The sequence below is a fragment of the Aotus nancymaae genome, unplaced genomic scaffold (assembly GCF_030222135.1).
Source record: "Aotus nancymaae isolate 86718 unplaced genomic scaffold, 86718_ANA_hifiasm-v0.15.2.pri h1tg000003l, whole genome shotgun sequence".
Classification (NCBI taxonomy): domain Eukaryota; kingdom Metazoa; phylum Chordata; class Mammalia; order Primates; family Aotidae; genus Aotus; species Aotus nancymaae.
The window spans coordinates 10242787-10268087 of NW_026988414.1; the positions used below are offsets into that span (position 1 = coordinate 10242787).

General features: G+C 54.7%; 1 protein-coding gene across 3 annotated transcripts in view; it reads right to left on the reverse strand.

The window, feature by feature from the left end:
• DAB2IP (DAB2 interacting protein) overlaps window positions 1-25301 on the reverse strand; it is a 214115-nt gene that overhangs the window by 27563 nt on the left and 161251 nt on the right. The window contains exons 1-2 of one of the 3 annotated variants that reach the window (XM_012458209.3): window positions 19528-19992; window positions 710-863 (exon numbers count right to left, since the gene is read on the reverse strand). In XM_012458209.3, the coding sequence (XP_012313632.1) occupies window positions 710-863; window positions 19528-19706 (333 nt within the window). In that variant the 5' untranslated portion in view covers window positions 19707-19992. Of the gene's footprint in view, window positions 1-709; window positions 864-13688; window positions 13864-19527; window positions 19993-25301 lie in introns of those variants that run through there. The other 2 variants (XM_012458214.3, XM_064378350.1) reach the window with 2 other exon arrangements.

Genomic DNA, 25301 nt, shown 5'->3' on the forward strand with positions numbered 1-25301 from the left:
GGTAGGAATCTTCCCAGAAACCAGTAGGAAGCAATATGAATAACTGGAGGAGCAATTAGGAGGAACTACCAGGAACACCTGCAGCAATAGTAAGCCTACCCCTGGCTTGGTCTCAGCCTTGCTGTGTGACCTCTGATGTCTTCGTGCCCTCTCTGAGTCTCAGATCCCCATTTACTATGAGGGACTAGACAGGTCATCCCCAGGTAACACCCTTGCCCAGGGTGGGTCACTGACTCTCTGCAATGCAACTTCAGGTCACAGAATGCCAGGGCAGCAAAGATTTGGGCTCTCATTGTTCACAGCAGGCCCAGAAAAGGGGAGACTCTGTGCTATCCACACTGCATTTGGGGGTGAGCAGGCTCTAAGACATGGGCTCTGGTGCTTCAGAAATTCAAGCTTTTCCCCTACTCGCTGTCACCCACTGGGGGCCTGAGCAGCTTCATGTTAGCATGGAGAACAGGTGCTGGCCCATTTTCAGAGAGCCTAGAGAACAGAAAGGACAGCCCCCACCCCAGCTTCACTTGGTCTCTTAGGAGCTGAAAGCTATCAGTAAATAATAGCCACTGTCCCCAAGAGCCTGGCCACTACCCCCATGACCCTGGCCCCTGCTGAGGCCATAGCAGACTGGACTCCAGGAGGATGTCTAGAGGAGACCAGCCAGGCCAGGAGAGGATGGGGTGTCCACCGCAACCCCTGAGTTGGGACCCACCTCGAAGCAGTAGTCTTGGCCAAGGATGCTGCTGTGCACGGGCTTGATGACCACCTCTTCCTCCATGCTGAGGTCCAGCGCCTCCACTGCACTGCTGGGGCTGAGCAGGGACTCGTGGGAGCGAGACTCCTTCAGCCTCGGCATCAGATGGGACCTGGGGTTGCAGTAGGTGTGTCAACCTGGGCCCCATCCCCGCAGGCTGGGCCAAGCTGGTTGCCACGTCCCACCCATCTGCCCCGCCCCTGCCCCTCTGGGGAGGCAGTCACTTCTCCACTCTCTCTCCTTTCTGTCTTAAGACAGATCTGGGGGCAGGGCCGTCTCAGAGACTGGTGGGAACCTTCTCTGCACTGCAGGAGTCTGGGTCAGGGCTCGGCTCTCAATCGGCAAGAAGGTGAGGATTAGGTGACTACTCCGAGGTTAACATTAGCAAGTGAACCTGTGGGGCAGGGGCCAGCTTGGCTCCTGAGCAGCCCTGGAGACCCAGGGAAAGCCCACCTGATCCAGGCAGCTGCCTGCAGTTCTGGGGCCTTGCCCATTCCCCTCCCTTTTGCACTGGTCCCCGTCCAAGCCTGAGCAGTCACTCTGTCCCAACATTTATCCAGCACACCACTGCTAACAGCCCTTCCTCATACGCTGTCCCACACCACCAGCCCCACACAAGGGAGAACCACAGGGACCCTGCTGCTCCCATCTTAGATGAGGACAGTGAGGAGAGGTGAGTCTCGAAGCAGAAGGGATGCAGCAGTCTCTGAACAGTACCCAAGACACACACTCCATCAGGGTAAACATGCTGGGGCTCGAGGCCCGGGTCAGCGGGTCCAACACAGGCACAAAGAGCACAGGGCTGATGCCACCTGGCACCCAAATGCAGACCAGGCCTGGGCCCACTGCTCCCCTGCTGTGTGGCCCTGGGGAAATCGTCCCCCTCTGAGCCTCAGTTTCCTCAGTGCATCACATGGAAAGCACCTCAGACAATACCTGCTCCAAGGTTAGGTAGTCTCTTTCCCAAGTCAGTAGCACAGAGCAGTGTCTTCCTAAAGCCCCAGCCCTGACGGTGGGGCAGAGGAAAACTGTAAAGACAGCCTGGGCCTGTTAAGACCACCTCTGGTGCAGAAGCTGCGCTCTGCTTGTGTCCAGGGCTCAAACCCTGGGGTTGGTGACAAACCTGATCCAGGCTTAGCCCACATGGACCTCCTACCGTCAACCCTCTATGTCCTTTGGCTCCTGGCTCCAGTGGTCCAAGTGCTCAGTCCATCATTCTCTTCCTGCCTCTCCAAAGACCCCTGCCTTGGGCCATGCTGAGGCTTGGCCCCTGACCTGGGGGGCCTGTGGCTTGGCAGAGCCACCAGACACTTCCCTGGAGGGTGAATACCCTGTACATTCATTTCTGTGACTATCGTGGGTCAGGGGGCTGAGGCCCACTCCGTGGGTGCTCAGAAACCTGGAGTAGAGCAGGAAAAGCCCTGCTCAGAGGGACTCAGGCTGACACAGGCCACCCTCCCACCCCAAGCTCCACATCTCCATGGCAATAGCTCTCTGAGCATAAGAACCCTCCCTGACATGGAGTCCCATGCTAGATGCCATATGGAGTCAGAGCTGAACCCCGACCCTTAGATATTCCACAGAGGCCAGCCCAGAAGCCCCAATCAACAGGCTCCCTCTGCCTCTCCGTGTCCAGCACGAAGCTGGCCTCTGAAAGCAGAGGGAATGGGCAGAGCCAGAGGAAGGCTGTGAGACAAGCTCAAGGCAGGGCAGGGCCTTCCCAGTTTCCCCAAGGACTCCCACCTGCGGCTTCCTGCTGTGGCCTAAGCCCATGGGCATGCTCAGCATGTGCCTCTGCTCCTCCGGGGCGCTCTCCCTGGGAGGCCCAGTTCACAAAGGGGCAGTGTGGCCTACCCGCCACAGCACAGCACTGTGTTGGAACAGGTCTCTTCTCCTGATGATCCTCCAAGGCCCAGCCTGAACGGCCCAGCCTCCTCCCTGTCACGGCAGTGGCCAATGCTGTGGGTGGGCCTGTCCTCCCTGGGCTGAGATTCCACCTGAGCCACCCACCTCCCAGGGCAGACTCCAGGCTTCCCTCCCACATGGGGCTTCATACCTCAGTGGAAGAGACACTCTGCCTGATGGTAGGGAAGTCACCCTGGCTGGGAAGGGCTGGGACTCATAGCCCCATAGGCCTGACATCTGGAACCCAGCTGCTTTCTGACCCAGCTTGGAAAATCTCTGCCAGGTAAAGATGTTGGGAGCCAGGGTGGCTGGGGTAGGGACCCAGGAAGTACAGAGTGGGGAGCTGGGTAGCTGATGACCTGAGGCCACCTCCTGCCTGGGGCACATGAATGAGCTGGCTGTGGAGAGGAAAGGCGAAGCATGCTTCAGCAGGCTGGGCCTGCCCAGGGAAACCTAAGGAGACCCTGGTGCTGTAACCCTAGGGGCCCAGCAGGCCCAGGCCAGACCCCAAAACAGCTAGATCCTGGAGCCTGTGGTTGCAGAGTCGTCCCCTTCCTTCCCCTCCATCCTGTCCCACAAGCAGGCTCTGACTGGCCTGGAAAGGATCCTGGCAGAAGAGAGGGCTGTGGGGAAGCTCAAGGCCCTTAGGACACCCTGGACTGGTCTACTTGGGCAGCCCTGACCCTCCCCGCTTCCCTGGGGGCTTCTCCAAAGGAGGGATGTAGAGCAGAGGCTGCATCTATCCCTGCAGCCCAAACTCTCTAGGAGGAAGAGGAACAGGGCAACACAAGCCCGCAGAGGCTCAAGTGGTTCCTGCAAGGTCTCCCAGGCTACTCCTTCCTGAATAGTAGAACAAGTGGGTGAAGGCAGGGCCAGTGGACCTGCACTCTCTCATCATGTTCCTATGCATTTCCCTCCTGACAGCCTGGAATCTACAGGCCCTGACACACAGTGTCCTTGATCCCTACACTATCTGGGCCCAGAGGGAGCCAGTCTGCTGTGACCCTGCCAGGGTGTGCCCATGGAGGCAGCTGATGAGGGGGTTCAGGAAGGAAAAATGGTCATTTGGTCACTTCCTGAACCCAGCAGGACCAACTCATGGTCCAAGAACCGCCTCTCTGGGAAGCCAGCCCTGTCCTGTGCCTGCAGCAGCCCCTGGCCACTCCATGGCAGAGACTACCTGCTCCTTCAGTCACCCAAGGCAGGCTTCTCCCCGACCCTGGCTTCATCTCATTCTGGCATTGTTGGGCCACTTCCTTTTTCACTGCCAGCCTCTGCCTTGTCAAGCTAGGGAAGCAGCGTATCAGAGGCAGGGCAGGAGATGGGCACTGAAGACTGCCCAGGCTCCAAGGGGGCAGGGCTAGGCACAGGCTCCCCACCTGGGACGCTCAGGTGAAGGGAGGTGAGCAAGCACTGGTTTCTACCTTGCTCCCACTCCACTCCCAGGAGGGGATGCTTGCAGGCACCCACCTCTAGTCAGCACAGGGTGAGCACCCAGTTGGTCACTTGCACATCCCTTTTTTCCCATTTCAACTGCACACAGCCCTGCCAGGAGTTTTTATCTACCCATTTTACAGAAAGGTATAATAGGGTCAGGGAGGAGCAGTTACTCAAGCTGCTCAAGGCCCCCTACTGGGATGGGAACCAGGTCAGTCCAGGAGCCCTGCCCACAGCTGCCCTGTGTGGTGTGGTGTCTGGCGGCCGATGCCCTTATTTTCAGGGCCTCTGCTCTCCCCCAGCCCTGGGTCAGTTCCCTCTCTGTTGCCCAAGGCTGAGGTGGGAGGGAAGGTGGTCCGACTGCATGGCCCACTTCATCGCCTCAACCCCGTGCCCAGCTCAGTCTCACGATGGCTTTCCTGTCTCACATCCTGTGGTCCTTGGAGACTAGAGCTTTGGTCCCCTAGGCAAGGTGGCACCAAGGAGGGCAAAAGGCCTTCACATGGGGATTCCACCCCTGCAAATCACTTAGATGGCCCAGGTCTGAACTACTTCTTACAACAACCCTGCCAGGACATCACACGCCTACTATAGAAGCAGGTCTCAAACCAGGGAGTGGGCTCCACACTGTCTGCCGCTCCTCACCAGGGCAGAGCTGGCATCCCCAGGCCAGGCTTATCTTGGACCACGCATCACAGGAACCACCCCACAAGTCACTTCACAGAATCTCCACGAGCCCAAGAGGCAGATGCTGACCTCTTCCCGCTTTACACAAGAGAAACTGAGGCCTGCCAGGGAGGGCAAGAGATGTGCCCAGCATCCCATCTTTGCTCTAGTGTGGCTGCCACACTCAAACCTTTGGGATCCATTTCCTCACCTGAAAAAGGAGGAAGGAGGCTTGCTTCACCCAGAAAACACAGGCACTTGGCGCACACGCAAGGTGCTGTGAAGGCAGCAACTTCAGCCCTCTGAGTTGTGGGGGTGAAGGGATCCCCTCTCAAGACCACACGGGATTCAATGCTAGCCCTGGAACTTGGCACTACAGGCCACTGGCTGGCATCTACCTGCCTGCCACAGCTGAACAGGCCCATTCTCGCAGTAGCCTGCCTGCTGGACCCCTCCATCCCAGGGAGCAGGAGTCTCAGGTGGGGTCCCAGGCACACGCTGTCCTCTCTGCCCAGAAGTCTCCTTTCCCTCTCCTATCCAACCTTCAACACCCAGCTTCAGTGCCCCTTCTTTCCTGAAGTCTTCCTGGACTCCCTGGGAAGGTCTGTCACAGTGCTGTCTCCCTGTGAGGCAGGGGAATCCCTGTGGGTAGGGCTGGGTCTGGCTGGCTCCAAGGTCCAGAGCCTTAGAGTTCCTGGACCAAAACCCCAACATACCAGCAGCCAAGGTCAGCTAAGCTCAGAGGGAGCAGGAGGTCAGCGAGGATAAGGACAGTCCTCCCTCAGCCTGCAAACCCTGGTGATGTGGTTTTCCCTTGGAGAAGAGACAAAGAAGGCCTGAGGGCGGGTCATCAGAGCAGCTGCCTGTTCAAGGCCAAGTCCCAAGTGCAGCATTCCAGTGTTCATTCCAGAGTCTCCGGGAAATGCCCCTGCCTTGCTCTGTCCAAGTATGGGGTGCTTGCCCCATCCCTCTCAAGGTTAAGAGGCTCATCCTATCCTCTGTGGTTGTACCCTGCTCCCCACAGCCCCAGCCCTGAAACCCTTCTAAACACGGCAAATCACTAGCCCCATGACAGCACTTCAGGGACTAGAGGCCCTCTGCCTGTCCTCCATGGCATGGAATTCTTCCTGCTCCCAGGAAGGGGGTGGCACCATGACACCCAAGTCACACACAGGACAGTCAAGGCCATGGCTAGGGTGACCTGCCCTGGACTCCACTGCTGCAGAGGAGCTTGGCCAGGGCCTGGGAGGGCAGAGGGGAATGGGAGTTCCACTGGCCACCTCCCTAGACCACAGCAGCACCCTTCAATGGACAAGCCGCTCCACCTGGCATGGCCTCCTCACTCCTGTCCCTCTTCTCTCGCATCATGGCCTATAAGATAATCAAGTCCCAGATGTTGGTGTCTGAGCCCTCCTGAAGGGCTCCTCGCACTACACCCTGGCCAAGTGACCTGGATTCTCCTTCCCAGGTACTTCCTGACCAAGCTGCAAACTCTTACCCTCCGAGGGCCCATGTCCAAGCTGTCTCCTGAGCCTGCCCATTCTGCCTCTCCCTCCACTTCTCTGCCAAACAAAGTCCATTCTCAGTTTTCAAGGCCCAACCCAATGTTACCATCACAAAGCAGTCCCTGGTCTCTCCAGGCAGAAAACTCACACCATGCTATCTAAACCGGCTCAGGGTCACAATCTCCCACCTGTCCCACTTAATTCTCATGACAATCTTGTCAGGACTAAAAAGGTTCACCTAGAAAGGTGAGGCCATCTGCCCAAGATCACTTGTGTAGCAAGTGGCCAAGTCAGATGTGAACCCAGTTCAGTAGAGTCCAAGACTAACTGCACCAGACTCGGCCTGGCCTTTCCATCATCCAGGGGTGACCCACAGCAGCCAGGCAGGGAGGAAACAGCCAGCTAACATACTAGCTGTGACCCACTCACTCCAGGTGGGGAAGGAAGGGCTGGGGGATACAGGATGGGGCAGCCCCTGCCCAGGGACCAGGAAATGTGGGCACAAGGCACGGGGAGCCGCTGTGGGAGACAGCGCCAGGGCCCAACTGCAGCTCATTGTGAGGGCCAGCAGCAGAACAACAGGGACATTGTCCCGGCTCCTGGGGCCTAGCCTTATCTGATAGCCTTCCAGCCAACCCACAAGCTGTTTTTCAACTCTGATCCTTTTTTCTCTTAAAAGGTTAGTGACACAGAAGTTCAGCAAACTCATTATTCCAAAGAAGGAAAGGACCCCAAACCAAAACTTACAGTAATTAAAAAGCCCTACTTGACACAGTAAGGGCATTCTCAGCCACTGTGTGGGGGGAACTGAGAGTGGGATTGTTTGGCTGGGAAGGTAAGGGGCTCAGGGTCACCCTCCAAATCTCGAAAGCTCAGAGGGAGCTGCCCTGTGTAGCCCCAAAGGGCAAAGCTGGGACCAGGAGAGGCCACTTTCAGCTCAATCACAGATGTCCCCGAATGGGCCAGGCTCATAGTTTCAGAAAGTGGGCTCCTTGTCTCTGGAAGTGTGTAAGCAGGAGCTGGGAGGCCCCTTTAAGACATGCTGCATGGTTAAGGCTGCCAGGGTAACGGGCTGGGCAGTGCACACAGGCAGGCAGTGGAGTGAGCCCTGGGATTAAACACACACACACACACACACACACACACACACACACACACAGATACGTACACAAGTGAATGCTACAGAAATGCACCTGCGGCTGGCAGCAGGCAGGAGGACAGAGGGCCTAGTGTCAAGTGTGCCTGGCTGTAGAGCAAACCTAGCCTCTATTCCTTATGAAACACACAACCTTGGGTACTTTAAGTCATTCAACTCTCTAGGACCCAGTTTCCCCATCCACAGTGAGGGTAACAACAAACCTTCCTAACAGGTTACTCTAAGGATCAAATGAGACCATGCAGGAGAGAGGGTCAAGAGGGCAGGGGTGTCAGGAACTCCCATCAGTTGCTTGTCACTGTTCATGCCACCTTGGTCTGTTCTATTCGCCCACCTCACTGCCAGCCACGATGCTGAGCTGGAGAAACAGCCATGAACAAATACTGGTAAATGATGCACATGCTGCTATCCCCTAAGGCTGATGTTTCTGGGATAGGTCATGGTTTTGACAATTTGGAGTGACAAGATATGGACTTCCCAGGCTGTTCCCTGTTCCTGTCCAGACAACTCAAAATCTTTACATGCTCCATATCTCAGCTTTCCCTATCTGCAAAATGGGGATCAATCATATCTCCCCAAATGCTCTGGGACACCTCAAATTTCTTTAAAAGGCCCTTAATTTCCTGAAGCAAAATGAAAAGAGCAGAAGGTGTGCCTAGCAGTGGGCAGTAGACCCCTGTGAGGGGGCCCTTTGGCCCCTCTGCCTGTGACTCCCGAGCACAGCCATCCCCAGCCCCAGTCTCCAGCCCACCAGCCTGTGTGGTCCCAAGCCACTGCCCACTACCCCAACCAGATCTGGAAGGAAGAGAAATCCTGGACAAGGTCTGTCTCCATAAAGTCAGTGACCACCCAAAGGCTGGCGGGGCCAGCTGGTTCTGGAGTCAGAATTTCAGCACTCTCTAGGCCCAATCAAGTCAGAACATGCCAATTATGCCTCTGCCTATCACAGCCCGGCAGGTCCGGGGGCTGTGGTAGAAGTCTCTGCCCACATTGGAAGGAGACAGAGTCTGGACACGGTCAGAATGAATGCACTGACCTGCTGGGAATTGAGTGGCAGGACATAAACAGGGCAATGCCCTGCCTGGTATGTCCAGCAGAGCGCTCTCCCCAAGCCCAGCCTTGCCCTGCTGGCCTGGGAACTGGCTGCTCAGAAGGCCAGTGCTCACTCCTGGCCCAGCTAGGATCCCAGGGGAGAGGAGAGGAATGCAGCTGCCTGGTGGCTCCCAGGGCCCTGGGGAGACAGAGCCTCTCCTAAAAAGGCAGAGAGGTTGGCTTCCCTCCCTGGGAAGTCTTCCAGGGACGACAGGGCCGAGAGGTGTGGTCCCTCTCAGCCCAGGGTTCCCTCAGGCCAAGGTAAGGGGCAGGTCCTAGCAGTCAGCAGGACCCAGTGTGACGCCCCCATACACACAGAGAGCCCTGAGCTGGGAAACAGGGAGGCACCTGGCCTTCTGCCCTCACCCCTAGGAGCCTGTGCTTTCCTCACATCACAGGGCTGAGCTGGCAAAGGAGGGTCCACACCCTACAACCAAAACAGGAGGATGGGGCAGCTCATTGCTTGTGACGGCTACAATGCAGCCAGAGGCCTGGTGTCCTGTGGTACCCACTATAGGCTGACCGAAGGAATGACACTGTGGCAGCCTGGACCTAACAGCCACTCACTAAGCACCCGCTACGTGCCAGTTGCAGGTGTTCTTACCAAAGGACACAGATCCTCTCACGGCCTTCCCCCAACAACGCTGCACAAAAGGCAGCACCGCCCCAGAACAGGACAGCAGGGATTCAGACTCAGGTCCCACGAACCCCGGCTCATGAGGCAACTTTTCCCGTAAACACTCACTTAGTCCAAAAGGTTCACTGGAAGCTTTAGGACGTTCTCTAAAGAGGAAACAGAAGCTTGGAGACAGGGAGTGGTTTGGCTAGGTCACATGGTCCAGAAGTGAAAGCTGGGTTCTAATGGCCTGGTCACCCTCTGCACCTGCTCCGCAGGGGGTTAGGCCTGGAGTCCAGGGATCCAATCACCCAGCACCCCAGCAAGAGCCCGTTCCTCTCCCTGAGGGAGTCCTAGGTCTCTGGCCCAGCTCTATCTAGAGTCTATGATAGACCTTCAATGTGTTTCCTCCCCTCTTTAGGTGCCGTTTCTTCATGCACTGAGCTACTTCAGAGAAAGCCACAAAAACCCTATGTCAACTCCCTAGAACACAAGGGACCATAAACTATCACAACTGCTACCACCACCACCAGCAGCACCTGTAATAACATAATAGTAGCATCTCACTGCTGCCTGGGGTGAATTGGGCCAAAGCTCAGGGGAGACCAGGGATTCGAGAGGGCACTGGTACTGGCTCCTGAATGAGAGGCAGCCTTCAGCATCCTCTCCTCATATAAACTGTGCAGGCCTAACAGAGTTTTCAAAAAACAGGAACACAAAATTTACCTTTCCACTTATTTCTTTTTTTGCGGGGGGGGCATGCAGAGAGACAGAGAGAAGAAACAAAAAACTTTCCATCTAATCCCCGAAGTCATCCTGCAGCCGGAATAATTTCAGGTTTTTAATCAATAGCTGTCAGACTTGTCAAATTACTTTGGGGACCACAAAGCAGTTTTTAAACATTCATAAACCTCAGTAGAACAGCGAAGTGCCCTGAATTTTAAAAGAAGAGCTTCCACGGAACACTCATTGATGAGGGTGAGTGGTGGGCAAATCGAAAATGAGCTGTGGGCTAGCTGCCGCTGCCCCTCCTGCTTCTGAGCAGCGACAACTCTCCAGCCCTCCCTGGCCTGTAGGAAAAACTACCAGGCTTGGCCTAGCCACTCAGAAAGTTTAGGGAGGGTGACAGCCCCCCCACCCCCAACCCCAGGAAAAGAGCCCAACTCCCCTGCACCTGGGGCTCCAACGCCAGACACAACTGCAGCAACCCTGAAGCTCCCAGGCTCTAGAGCCCATCACAGACGTGCTAGCCCACTGCCCTCCCCCAATCTCGCCATTCGGATCACTCCTGAGAATGTTTCAAGGCCCTGACCCAGGAGCTCCCTCTCCTTGAACTCAGTCTGTGCCTGGCTCCTCCTCACACGTGAACAGACCTAGGCATCAAGGCTTGAGTGGGACTGGTTTCTAACTGGTCCCCGACCTCCAACAGCCGCCTCAGGGCCCTGGGGATGCAAGACCCGAGGGGGAAATGATAATGAAACAAAAAGAATAAACGAGCTGAAAAGTGAGAATTTCATTCTCCAGCAAGTGCTTCCCTCTGACTTCTCTAATTCCTCCCAGCTCTCCACATCCAGGAAGCCCTCCCTGGCCCATGCTCAGCTCCCCCACAGAATGTGGAGGCAGAGGCAGCATCTTCTTCCATTTCATCTCTTCCATTCAAGACTTGGGTGCCATGCCATGTGGCTTTCTGGGACCATGTGGGCCATTCATGTTGCGGTGATCTAGGGATGGCCTCCTTCCCCCATCCTTGAGGGCCAGGTTTCCTGCCTCAACCAAGGACCAGCCGCTTGTCCACACGACCCCAGCTCCTAGCACTATGCTGGTTGAATGTGGTAAGTAGGCATGGTTCCTTAAAAACACACACATAAAACTCTGTGACTTTGGTAAAATTAATTAAACTGTGTGCCTCAGTTTTCTCATCTGGAAAACAGGGACACCACCACCTTTGGCTGTAGGGTTCACCTGACCTGCAGCAAACTCTCCATACACAGCCTCAGTGATCAGTCCTGGCTGCCCCCATGCCCAACCAGGCTAGGCTGAGACAGCCTTCCCTGGGCATTCTGCCCCTTCCTGCACGCCCCTCCTGCCAGCACTTCTCTGGATGCTCCTGGCTTCTTCTGGGGCCCAGGACATTTTCAAGATCTGTCTCTCACTCTGCCCAGCAGATCCTTCCTGACTCTCCCAACAGCTGAGCTCTCAAAAAGCCTCTCTGAAAACTGACCCCAGACCACCTTACCTGCTCCACCCCGTCACTCCAAGAGCAGACTTCAGAGTACAGGCCGTTTTAAGCAGGCATCTCACAGACTGCCATTTAAGAAGAGATGGACAAATCTAGGAACAAATGCTGGCATCCTAGACTCCAGCCCTAGTGGTCACCCCAGCTCAGCTATCTCTTCCATTTCAGCCACCATTTGGGACAGAGGGGCTTTGTGGCATACAAGGCCCCCTCCTTGTTAGCAGCCTGAGCTCAGAGAGGCAGAAGAGTCAAAGATGTGAAGCAAAGGAGTGCGGGGTCAAAGGAGTGTGGACCTCCATGGGCCTCTCCTGCATCTCAGCTTCCTCTGCCATCAAGTGGGATGTCCTTGCCTCCTGCCAGAACTTGCTGAAGATGCATCATAGTAAGGCACTCCCCATCCTGATCCTGGGCAGTTGTACAGCCACCAGCGCAGCCACTGAGTGCCTCCACTATGTCAGCACAAAGCATGTGGGGCTATGGGCCTAGGGATGTCAGCTGCCCATTCCTCCCAAACCCTGAGGTCTGGAAGTCCGCATGGGGCACCGAAGCAGCTGCTTCTCAGACTATAACTAGCAGGAGACAGCCAGGAGTGTTCAGCAGCAGCAAGACAACAGGAAGGTGGCTGTCAGTAAACCACAGGGTCCCAGGCCACTGGCACGGGCAGAAACTCAGAGACACCATGTCAAAGAAAACCAGGAGTGTGGTTACCGAGTTCCGGCTGCTGCTAGTGACCGTGCACCAAAGCCACCTGTGGCTCTCAAGTACCTGCTCACCCACCATACCACAGCGAGCCCACATACCTGGGAAGTGCACATAGCAGGCACTGGCTCTGCACCTCTGACCCTCACACAGCTAACTGCAGTAGAGAATGAGGCTCTGAGACCTCCAGGGGCTTCCCAAGGCCAGTGTGTCAGACTTCAGGGTCAGCCCTTTCCCCCCTCCTTCCACACTGGCTGACTCCAGGCTAAGCTAAGCTAGCCCTGTCTGTCATTTGTCACCTGGTCCACAGGATTCCAACTGAGAAAGCAATATACTTAAAATCCAGCTTTCCAAGGTCCATTTCCAGGTTCCAACCAAGCCATACCAGCCCCGCTTGGCCCTATCTGGCTCATCATGCTAAACTGCATGCCTCTGCTCAAGGGGTTGAACTCCAGCAGCCTATCCGTCTATGCGTGGCTCAAAGGCCACCACCACCACAAAGCCTTCCCAGAACCGACAACTCCCTCCAGGCTCCCTCCAGGCTTTGTACCTATACACAGGCCCTCTGCTCTGAAGCAGAGGCTCAGAGAGGTCAAGCAGCTTGCCTAAGGCCACGATTCACAGACATGGAGGTGGAGCAGGACACCTGGCACTTGAGCTCTAACTCCAAACTCTCTTCACTGCCTGTGGATGCCTCAGGTTTTCACCAAACCTACAAAATCCTATGACCAAATGCACAACTTTTAAGTAACTACAGGAACCCTGGGTCACCAGAAATGTACTGAGAGCCCTGCCTTTGGCACCTCCTGGGTGGCTGTCTGTAAAACAGTGAGGACACCTACTGGCAGGCAGTCTCATCCACCCCAGCAGTGGTAAGGAAGGTGGTTAGGACCAACCTTCACTGAGACTTGGCTGTAACAAGCCCAATCCTTCCTCTGACTTCTCCAGAAATGGGTACTTGCCCAGTGAAGACGCTATCACACCAAAGAGATCTGGCTTCTGACAACCGTTTCAAGTATTTAAGCAGAGCCAAAACACACTCCTGGCCCAGACACAGCCTTTCCAATCTCCCACCCACCTCCACCCCACCCAGCAGGCCTGGGCCCCACGGACTAGGGAGGGAAGCAGGAAGGGAGGAGGAGAAAGAAAGTTCTGCTGAGGGGCCGGGGCAGAGATACCATGGCCCCAAAACCCCAGTGCAGCCCCACCCAGCCGGCTCAGAGCAAAGGCCGGCTCAGAGCAAAAGCTCCTCAGCTCAGAAAACTTGTCAACAGTCCCTGGCATTTCCCGGTTTTCAACGGAGCACACCGCAGGGGCCATTGCGCCTGGGGGACTGAGCGACTCACACTTGGCTTCCTCTCATTTTAAAAACTTAGAACAGCAACAGCTCTTCCTGGTGTCCTGCTTTTTGGCAAGGCCATCCTAACTGCTTCTACATCTGCACAGAGGGGCAGAGACGGCATCCCAGGGTATTCTGGAGTCCCTCTGGGGACCGGCTCCTGTGACAGTCGCTCACTGAGGGTGTCTGCTGCCACCCAGCTCATTCAGGTCCCCCGGACCCTAAGGCTGCCTCCCTCCTAGCTTTCCCAGCCTCCCTTGTTCTAAGCTCCACTCAGGCCACTCACCATCCCTCAGCATGGCCACCAGGCTTGGGAAGCCGAGTGGCCGGGCCAGCCTTCCCGCTGTCCGCTGCTCCCTGCTGGCCCTGGCCAGCCCAGCCCCGCTTTGCTCCCAGACATGCCACTCCAGCCCTGTCCGCTGGGACTAATCATGGTTAGTTCAACAAAGGCTATGTTCCAACTCTCTGTAATGTGCTTTTAAAGGGCCAGTGTCCTACTTGGGCCTGCTCGGTCTTAAAGGTACAGGTCCCTTTTTCCTGTACAGGAAACAGGAAAGCAAAAAAACAAAACTCCAAAACTCATGATCAGGTTAGAGGCCCTGGGCTTCTGAGGAAGATTTTAGACACAATGAACAATAGTAAAACTTCAAATTCCATGAAGGTCCCAAAAAGCTCAAAAATCAAACAAGGAAGCTAAACTTCAAGAATAAGAGAAGGAATGGTGGCCCTCTTTGGGTGCTATGTGCTGGGCACAACACTGGGTACTTTATGGCCCGGTCTCACTTACTCCTCACCACTCCACAGACAGGCATTACCACTGCCCCATTTTTCAGATGAGGAAGCTGAGGCAGCAGGGGATCCCCAGCTTGCCAGGACTTGACGCAAGCCAGCAGCAAAGCTGGACCACACCCTGTGAGGTTGATCATGGCCAGTTTTCCTCCCACCTGCTCCCTCCACAAGGCCCAGCTGTTCCATGCCCTCCAGTGTCTCTCCTTCACGAGGGGGTGAGACGAGGAGTCACCTGACACAAGTGTCCCACCACCAGGCTTTCAGTTTTAGCCTCAGAATCCTGCGGGGTCAGGTCTATCTTTCCCTCCATCTTCCAGGTGAGAAGACTGGAAATCATGGCTTCTGACACAACACGAAAGGAGACAGAGGAAACACTAGGGGAAGGTGAAAGTAGAGAGAAAACAGGGGAGTCAGAGGGAGGATGGGGGGAGAAGAGGCAAGTGCAGGGAACTGAGGCAGATGGGGGCAACTATCCTTCCAAGCCAGGACTCAGGCAAGCTGGTTGAGGCCCTTCCATTGTCCACAGGAATGGGGCTTCTCCTGGGCAAGGGTGGGCAGGGCCTGACTAGCTACTGGAATAGGAGTGGGACGGGGAGAAGAAGGGAAGAGAGACTTGACTGGGTCTCAGCACCTGCTCTAAGGTATCCTCAGAGAAGCATGGGCCATTCTGGCACCTGGAGTACCTGGGCCCACAGTAGGTGCTGTGTGGCTATCTTCTTTTTCTTCTTTTTCTGAGGTGGGGTTTCATACTTGTTGCCCAGGCTGGAGTGCAATGGTGCGATCCTGGCTCACTGCAACCTCTGCCTCCTGTGATTCTCCTGCCTCAGCCTCCCGAGTAGCTGGGATTACAAGCATGTGCCAGCACACCTGGCTAATTTTGTATTTTTTTAGTAGAGATGAGGTTTCACCACGTTGGTCAGGCTGGTTTCAAACTCCTGACCTCAGGTGATCCACCCACCTTGGCCTCCCAAAGTGCTGGGACAGGTGTGAGGCACTGCACCCGGCCCAGTGTGGTTATCTTCTATTAGAAAAGCCAAGGCCAGGAGGCATCTTCAGACCCAACTCTGCAGGAGCTGAGTCATTCAAGGATTTAGCACCCTCACTCTTGTTTCTATGATGCCTGCAAGTCAAATAAGTTTCAGCATGTATAGCCTAACAGTAAAGAAGATGACCTCTGAAGCCAGACTGAGTTCAAACCTGGACTCGGCCACTTGTAAGCTGTGTGGTCTTAGACAGGTTAAGTCACCTCTCTGAGCCTCTCTCAGTTTCCCTTCCTATAAAATGGATATAACAATAGTATTTACGTCATAGGATTGCCAAGAGGATACAGAATAAAGCCTGGCTGAGAGTGAGCATGTAACAAAGGCTAGCCTTCAGCTGGGGTGAAGGAAGCTGCCCCAAGATAGCTGGAGGCACAAACAGGAAACTAGCCTCTTGGGTAGTGACCCTGGCCCAGTCATTTCTTTCTCTCAGCCTGTTTTTTTCTATAAAAGGACCCTCAGTGATTTCGAGGCAGGACTACCCCTCTGCCACCTCCCAGATGCCTGGTCCGCCCCATAAGGAGACAAAGACAGAAGGTGAGAAACACAGAAATCCTTTGAGGCCTGAAAATAGCCTGCCTTGGCCCCTCAGGCCCAGGCTAAGAAAGTCTGCTGGGTAGGAGGGACAGAACAAGGGAGAAGCAAGAGCCCAAAGTCACACAGGCTGTCAGGAGGCAGCATAAGGCTTCGCCTCTCTGGGTGGGGACCTGCTCCCAGACTTCTCTGGGTTTGCCTTCCACTGCTCAGACATGGTCATGGGATGTGATCTGGCTGAGCTCACCTTACCCATGGGGAGTTCTATATCAGCCATAGGGCCACCCTATATGCCTGCTGCAGAAACAGCCTTCCCAGATGCTGGAGGCTTGCTGCAAGCATCCCCAAAGTCTGACAAGGTTCAAGGCTTGCCTCATCCTATCTTCCTGGAGAAGAATGTATCTGATGTCCATGTGGGGAGAGGATGAGATGTCGAGCATCAGAGGAAACAGGTGGTTGGGAGGCAGGAGGAATGCCTTGGATCCCTGGCAGAACATCTGGCCACTATTCCTGAGAGGCAGTAGGAGACCTGGGTGTCTTAAACCCCACCCCTACTACCTCACCCCGAGGGACAGTCAGTGAGGAGAGGCCCGATTTGGGGGTTTTGCAGGCCCAGGCTGCAATTCTGGTCGTGTCACTTAGCAACCGTGGAACCCTGGGCAAGTCCTTTCACCTTCCTGAGTCTCAATTTCCTCATGTATAAAATGAGGTAATACAGTATCCCCTGCAGGTAATAGATGTAAAAACACTGGTTAACCAGGAAAGGCATTTAACAAAGCAACTGGGAACCCGAAAGACAAATTATCTGAGTGCCATTCATTCAATAAACTCTGGAACCGACCAGGGGTTCAGTAGACATTAGGTTGTCTTCAACTTTGTGCCAACCCTGCACCTTCAAGCCAAATGCATTCGAAACCCTCCGCAGAGCCAGCAAAGTCCTGGAGCAGGGTTGTTGGGGGTGAGGGTTAGAGCTCCTGGCCACCACAATATTGTATACAAAATCTCAAACTTCTCCAGAGCCAAACACATAAAGGAGCCTTCCAGAGAAATGCCTTTAGTGTAAAGGAAGTCTAGCTCTGCTCTGGGAAAAAACCTTGAGGTAAGCCAGGCTACAGGACACTCTTATATAGGGGCCACGGACCCAGAGAGACTGGGGCAAGGAAAAGGGTTGATGTGGGGAACACAGGGTCAGCAGACGCAGTGTGAGTCCAAAAACGTGACAGTCAGCGAGCCCTCCAGGGAGGGGATGGAGAGGGCTCAGAGAGCTGGGAAAGATCACTGTGGGTGGCCTGTCGGTGCTCCTGAATCAGAAACTCTAGGCTGAGATCCACTGGGTCAGCTGCTGGTAAACCCACACTGTGGACAGAGAACATTCAGGCCCCTACCCTGGCCCTCCCCTCCTCAGCTCCCTGGCCAGCTGGGTCCTCAAGCACTTCTCTGCCCACTGCTGCCCCCGCGGCCTTCTCCTCACCTCCTTTTCCTACTCAACATACCTGTCTGTTCTGACCCTACTGGGTCCCCTTGAGGACACCAAAGGCCTCCATGTTGCCAAAGCCAACCAGTTTTGCACCTTATCACCTTCTGAATCCAGCCACCCGGCTCCAGCTTTCCTCTGTCCTCATAGGCTGCTGGCACCTCACCTCCTTTCCTCCAGGTGCTGGAGGTCCTCAGGGCTGTTTCGGAGGCACTCTTCCTTAGCACAACACTTTCCTCTGGTGATCCTATCCACTTCCATAGCCCTAAATATCTCCAGCATGCTCACGACTCCTAAGTGTATCCCCAGCCCTCCCCTCCTCTGAGCTCCGGACCCACACGTCTCCATGCCGGCCTAACAGTGCCTACAGAACACCTCATGGAGCTTTACATCTGAAATGTCCAGCACGGAGCCTCAGTAGCAAAGCCAGGAGCCCTTCCTTTCCCTGGCCTTCAGAATCCAATCCAACACAAATCCTGCTGCTACCCGCTCTGAAATCCCTCACCCCCGTTTACTCTTCTCCATCTTCCCCAGGCAGCCTGCTGCCCAGGCAGCCTCCCCAGCCATTGGGAGTCAGAGGGACCCTTCAGAAATGCAAATCAGATTACTGAACTCCTCATCTTAAAACCCGTCAATTACTCCCAACCACATTGAATAAATCTGAACTGCTCCCCAGGTGAAAGACGTTGGCAGGCATAACCTACCTACTCCCTGACCTCATCCAGCAATACCCAACGCCTCCCACCACACACAGCAAAGTCTCTTGTTTCCTGCTCAAGGACTTTGTACTTGCTGCTCCTTGCTCCAGCACACTCTAACAGCAAATTGGCGGGCTTCTGGCATCTTTTGCAACTCAATCCTTCCCTGACAGCTCCATCTACAGGTCCTGCCCTGCCCCTATTACTCCCTAGTGAAACACTTGGCTTGTTTGCTTCCCAGCATCTTGCTCTTGCAGCTAGCAAATATTTAAGTGCAAACTTACGTGCCAAGCACTATTTAGGCACTGGGAAGACAGGTGCCGAACAAAGCAGACAGAAATCCCTGACTCACATTTCAATAGGGAACTTCACCCAATTGGGAATCACTTTGTTTCCCCACTCATTTCTTATCTGCCTCTCCTGTCAGAAGGTAAGCTCTGTGTGGCCAAGCTCTACACGTTGCATTTCTGTATCTTCAGAGAGGGTCTGATGTGGTGTAAGAGCTCAGTAAGTCCCGAGGAAATCAAGATGCAAAAACAAAGACAAGGGAAACTAAAGAACCAAACCCTAAACCCTGAGGGAGACACATGACATCAAGAGCCAGGTCTTCAATGCCTCCCATAGCATCTGTCCCTACCCCCCTCAAGTGGGAAGAAAAGCTTCTGTGACACCCCAGCCTTCTGGGGTCAGGCAGAGGCACATGTGTCAGCTTTGTTTAACTGCTGGGGAACAGATGGGTGATGCAGACCTGAGAAGTTAGGGAGGCTTCTTGAAGAAGTTAGATCTGAACAAGGCCACCCACACATCCCTCCCAGATCTAGGGAGGAGGAAAACAAACTTGTGTTTTAGGGCTCCGATGCTCTGTGCTCTAACAGGAAAGAAGAAAAAATACCTTTACTTTTTATTAGTGTCTGGATCAATAAAAGTTTTAGGAGTAAAGCTTCTCTCCTGCAATACTAACTGCAAGACAGAGAGACAGACGTGGATTATTAAATCTATCTCAGAGAGGCAAGGCTGGGAGAGATGGAGGGCACAGGAGTATGGGCAGCTTCCCTCTCACCTGTGCTGGAAGCCTCTGGTTAAAGTCCCTCATTAGCCCTGCAGACTGGGGTCAAGGCCCACTCCTCATGGTTCCTTGAGCCTAGGTCAGCAGCCAGGCTGATGGACGCCCACCTTCCAGGGTCCCCACGACCTTGCCTACTTGGCTGTCTCTGTGCTGTGCCCCTAAAGCTTCTCTCCAGCCCACCTCCCACCGCCATGCTAGAAAGTCCAGGAGGGCAGGGCTTGCTTCCCCGGAAGAGGAGCCAGTTTAGCAACCCCCAGCCCCTACCTTCACTCTTCCTCCCAAGTCCGAGGGAATCCCCCATTCAGTCCCTTAAGCCTTGCACTTTCACAGCACACCAATAAGCCCTGCTCACTGAGGACTGAGTTCTGGAACCAGGCCTCCTTGGAGAAGTAGCTCCTCACCCTCCAGCCCAATCCACTCCCATCCAAAGCCTGTCTGACCCCATACCTGACTAGAGACCCACCCACAGGGGAGGAAGTTTCCTTGTGGCTTCTGTCCTCCCTCCCACAGAGCCTCAAACAGACCTTTGTGGCTGGGGCGCAGGCCTCTCTGCTGAGCTGGTTCTGGGCACTTGCAACCCCGGAGGCCCTGGAGCCAGATGTGGCTTCCAAAGATGGCCAGGTCTCCAGTGAGCAGCCCCTCCGGCCCGGCCCAGGATCTTGCCGAAGTTGTCACCGAGAAGTCCAAGGCCACAGAGGCCCATTCCTGAAGGTGGTGCTCACCCAGGCACCTCTCCTGGACAGATCAGGAGGCCTCTCGGGGCCAGCATCTAAGAGGTGAGCCTAGGAGGGCTTCCCCTTCCTGAAAAGCACGTGCTGAATCTGTGTCTTCCAAGCTGAAATTTCAAAAATGACTTAAATAAACACCGTGGTGACAACATCTAAAGGTTTCTGTGTCCTTCAGGAAACAAGTGGAAAATTATAGTCTTCCATACAGGTAACCACAAGGCACAACCTCCAAGTCCAAGAAGACGAGAAAGACTCCTGAAAGCAAAATATTGCTTCCAGTCACGGCAAGTCTCCCTCCAAGGAAGGGCCTCTGGGCAGGGTGCAGGCCGGAGCACAGAGCTCTGGGTCAGGAAAGAGGGAGGAGCCGTCCCTACAGGCTCCTCCCTTAAAATGCTGACTCCGCCCAAGGTCATATCCAGCCCCAAGCCCCGCCTCTGGGCTTTTGCATTTGCCATTCCGTCTGGTCTGTAATGCCGGGACTGGAGACATGGCTGGTTCCTCCTCATTCTGGTCTCAGACCAAAAGTCCCATCCCAGGAGAGGATTTCCCTCACCACTCTAGCTAAAGGGGCAACTCCCACCTCCCAAGTTACCACCCAGCTTCATTTTCTTCACGGAACTGCCCTAAAGTCATCTTGTTTGTTTCTGTTTTTTACCCACCATGAAAATGTAGGGTCCACAAGAACACGGGGCATGCCCTGGTAAGCCCAAAACAGCTCGAACCAGAGCCCGGCACAAAGTAGGCACCCGACAGATGTACCAAATGAATGAATGCATTTTTCAAGCTGGTCTGAGCCAGGTCAGCCAGAGCGGTGGAAAGCAGGTGGTGGAAAGCAGGTGCGGGGGAACCAAAGGACTTGGGGACGCGCCAAGATAACCTCCCCCGAGTGCCGCTCCCAGAGCATTCCGGACTAACCTAGGGCTGTGCCACGCCCCAAACCCTCTCCAGCCCGGAAGTGGCCGGCCCCACCCCCAGCCCTCTGGGCACGCCCACCCACCCCACAGCAGCAGGCCCCGCCCTTCCCAGGCCCGGCAGCCGGTAACATTCCGCGGCCAGCTGCTTCCAGCTGCGGCCGCTTCCCGTTCGCGATCCGCCGCTGCTCTTCAGGCACCCTCCGGGGCCCTCTGCCTTGCAACCTCTTCCCCACCTTCGTGCGAGTCTGGGTCCTCACCGACCCTGCCAGCCCCTCACTCGCCCGCGGCCCGACTCCCACGGCGCATTCCAGTTCGGCCCCACCCCAGGTTCCTCAAGCTTAGACCAGCGCAGCCCAGAGACCTAACCTAACCAAGGCAAACGGTTTCCCTTCCCCACATTTCCATTCAAACATTTTACCAAGTGAACACAACTGAGGTCCAGACAAGACCAGGGGTTTGCATACCAGGATCACCTAACCCGACTCCCCACCCCTACTTGGGACTAGACAGCCTAAGCTGAGAAGGGCACTGGGTTCCCAGGCAGCAGTCCCAGGGTTCATGTTTCTGCTCTACAGCGGCGGTTTTCTCTTCTGGAAAGCATCCTGCTAGTCCAGCAGGACAGAGGGTGCAGGGAGGGAGGAGACAGGTGAGCTGTGTGAGCTGCCCAGGTTCAAAAGTGAGCCCAGAAGCCTGGGGGAGACAAACCCCTGACCCACCTGCTGGCCTGGAGATTCATCCTTGGGTCACTTACCAGGCCCTCACTGAAAGAAAAACCCCTAGGGGAAGGGCACACCCAGTCAACCAGGTATTTTTGCCTAGGGTCACCACTCTTCCCATCCCACTAGAGAAGCCACCGCAGTGGTATCTACTTACTGAGTCTCTACCACATGCAGGGTATCATACCATCACACCTCCCTCCCTTACAGCCACCAGCTAGAGGTGCTAATCCAGCGGAGGCCAGGAACCCAAAGCTACACAACCTCCTAATGTAAACAGGATGAACAGAAGCCAGTAGGAGGACACCACCTGGAGTCCTGCCTAGGTCCTGCCCGGCTCCTCATCCTCCACCTTAAGGCATCACAGACCCCAGGTCAGTCCTTGGCAGTTGTAGCCTGCTCCAGGACTTCAGCAAGCAATACAGAGCTCCTACTAAGCTGCAGGCTACGTCAGGCACCTACTGTGTACAGGCAGGCAGGAGACTGGCTCGGGCAACTGCGGGACTGGGAAGAGGTTTTACTGTGACCCCAGCAGCAGCTCCCAATCTGGAAGGTCCCTGACTCATTCAATCCCCTGCTTGGTCCTAGGCTCCAGGCTCAGCTCTGCTGTGCACACAGGCAATCCAATACCACACAGTCTGCCCATGTTTGCATCCCTTCACACCTCCAAAGCCCAAAGGGCTACCCGGCTCCCCCTACTGCCTAAAAGGCTCCCAGCCAGAAGTGCACTTACAGTGTTCTGTCCCCTTCCTTCTGAGTTCTCCCTCAGAGTTTTCCTCTCTGTTTATCCAATGTCTTAATAAAGTTTCCTAGCAGGGGAAAGGTGAAGATAAGAGTCTCAGAGAGGTCCTGGGGACAGAAAAGCCCCTTTGGCTCCAGAGTAGCCAAGCCAACAAAGAAGGGGAAAGCAGAGTGCATCCTCTGAGCACCACCTCCCTCTGGGGTACAGGTTCCAAGTCAGGTCTGCTCCCACTGATTTCACAATCATGGCAACAAACAGGCAAGGCAGATACTATGATCACTTTATAGATGAAATCAAGTCTGGAATAGGTAAGTCATTTGCTCAAGTTGACCTAACTATATCTGAAAGTGTGCCTCACCCCTAGACAACTGTTTCTGCACCTTTTACTTGTCCCCTCTTGTTTCCCTCCTCAATCTGAATACTCATTCCTCCCAGAAGCCTTCCTAGATTTCCCTTAGGCAAGAAGTCATCCCCTGTTGATTTATCTACACTGTTACAGTATCTTGTTATAAGAAAACAGGGCCTTTTCCTCTGTATGACAGTTCTCATAGAAGGGAGTCACGAGCTAACAAGAAATGAGTCTGCATCTGAGAGTGAGAATATGTCCATCTCCAGTGGGTATCCCTTCCTCACTAGCTGTCTGCCATTGTGTCTCTGTGGCTCCCTGCTCCTAGCCCTTGCTCAGAGGTCTGCATAATGGCTTACAGGCTCCTGTCAGCAACATCTTTAATAACACATAAAAGTACAGAGTACACAGTGACCATTCTTGGCCACATGCAGCTGGGCGAATTTCAGAGGCTGCCCTGATCCAGTCCCTCCTGGTTTCAGCATCTCCTGTGGCCATAGAACAAGCCCAGAGCCTTGGGCCTCGCCCATCAGTAGGTCCAACCTGTCCCGGCACACTCCTCACCTTTATACCTGGAGGTTGTCACTGGCAGCAGTCATAAGGCCTGCCTCCTTTTTGACTCTTCCCCATGCATGTCCTGCCTTTCTCATAGTCACACCCTTGCTTCCACTAGGCTCCCTTCCTGCCCCCATTTCTAATTTTCATTCTCCTTTCAAGGCCCAGCTCAACTGTCCCCACCTGAGGGAAGCCTTCCCAGTGGCCCCGGGCACAGGAAAGTGCACAATCTCTCCCTCTCTCTGCCTGAATTCCCGGTCTGACTCCCCTCTCCTGGGTACTGCTGCCTGCCCCGCCAGGCCTTCCTTGGGGTCTGTCCATCTCTGGTTCTCAGGGCCTAGGGGACCCCATACATGAGTGATGGAGAAACATACACTACAGGCCGTCTTCTCCCTAGAGCTCAGGACATTCCTGTCTTGTCTTCTTTCACATCTGAAGATGTCCTCAGCAACTGGGCTAGGCTCTCTGGGGGACTCTCGAACCCTCTCCCCTCAAAAAGTTTCCCATTTCCTTGAGTGACAAGAGAGTCTGAGCCACAGCTGTCAAGGAATACCTCCAAGGAACGCCTGCACAGCCCTGTGGGGAGAGATGTACGCATCCTGGTAGAGGAGACATTTCTGGTGACCACGTCTCTCTTCTTTCTAGAGGCTGAGCAGATGACAGAGCCTCTTTCTAAAGCAAGGTGCTGCTAAAACCCACCAACTGCCCCAGGATACGTCTGTAGGACACAAACAGGTACAGGACCAGAGAGGGACACCCTGTGGCAAAGTCAGCCCAGGGTCTGGCTGTTCATGGACAAGGGCTTCTGAAGAGACCACAGCTGTACTTAGCCGAAGGCGAGAAAACAAACTTGGTATTAGATTGAGGGCCAATTCAGGAAGTAGTTTCAGTGCACTGGCTGTTAATTTATGTGAGCACATCTATACTGTGTAGTTTTATCATCACCAACAAGCAGCAAATGTGTCCTGGCACCTGCTATGTGCCAGACCCAGCGCTAGGTATTTTACAGACATTATCTCCTTTCATTCTCCAAAGAGCCATAGCTGTGGGCACCCATGCTATATTTTACTAAAAATGAAGCAGAAGCACAGAAAGGTTGGACAAGTTGCCCAAGCTCACACAGCTAGTTACTGGTGGGAGCTGGGATCCTAGGACCCTCAACAATCTGGCCCCAGCCTGTCCCTCGGGTCTGAGCTGCCAGTGTTCAACATTTCAGAGCCTCTGCTCTCTGTTCCTGCCCCTCAAGCTCCCCACTCACCTAGTTTTGAGCTGTGTGGGTGGTTAATGTATGTGTCAGCCTACAGCCTCCCCACTCCCTTCCTCCTCACCATCTATTCAGTTCCCCCAGCTCAGACCCCTTCTCCCTCCAGACAAGCCAGCCAGACTTCCACCCATCTGGCTACTGCTGCCCTGCTACCAGCCTGGTCACATCCCTCCGCCTGCCAGGCCCCAACCAGTGTCTTGTGGCGATGGCTTCGCCTGGCAGAGAATCCTGGAACCTTTTCCCCACAGTGATGTTGACACATGTTCACTCCAAAAATGTAATGTTTCCATCAAAACATTTAGTGGGAGTAAATTCCCACCCATGCGACATCTCTAAAAAATATAGAGTAAATCTACTCGAACAAGCAGTGAGACATGGTCAGCATTTTTCTTTCTTGGTTGTCACAGTGCCAAGTGCTGGGCAACACTCAGCACAGTGTGCCAGGGGCTGAATGCTACCAAGAGGCAAGGGAAAGAGGACGGTTATAGTTTATGAGCCTGTGACTGCTGGTTCTACTGTATAACATGCCAGGTTCAACCGGGGCAGTCCCTTCAGCCCTGACCCCAGAGAGTCTAGTGCCACTAGCTGGGCTCCCATCAGAACTGTGTCTGTGTCTCTGGCTAGGTTGCTTGCTGCTTAGACCCTAAGTCCTGCCCCCAACCCAAAAGAGTAGGGCCCAGCCATCACCACACCATGTCTGCATCAGGTCCGATGCCTAAGTTCACATGCAGCTTCCTGAAAGGTCAGGGAATTCAAGCCTCCCTAAACACTCCCAGCCCTGAGACCAGCAATAACATCATGGGGTAGTGCAGGGAGATCCTGCTCTACACCTAGACCCCATGGCTGCCAAAAGAAGAGACTAATGCCAGGTACTGTAACCCAGGTGCCTGGAGGCCAGTGTTGTGGGTAGGTCTCAGCCCACCCCAGCCCCAGCCCCAGCCCCACTGCACAATCTGAGATTACTGTGAGGCCAGAGCAGTCCATTCTTGGGGAAGGCCCAGGCCTCTGCAGCAAGAAGCTGGAGGAGACGAGG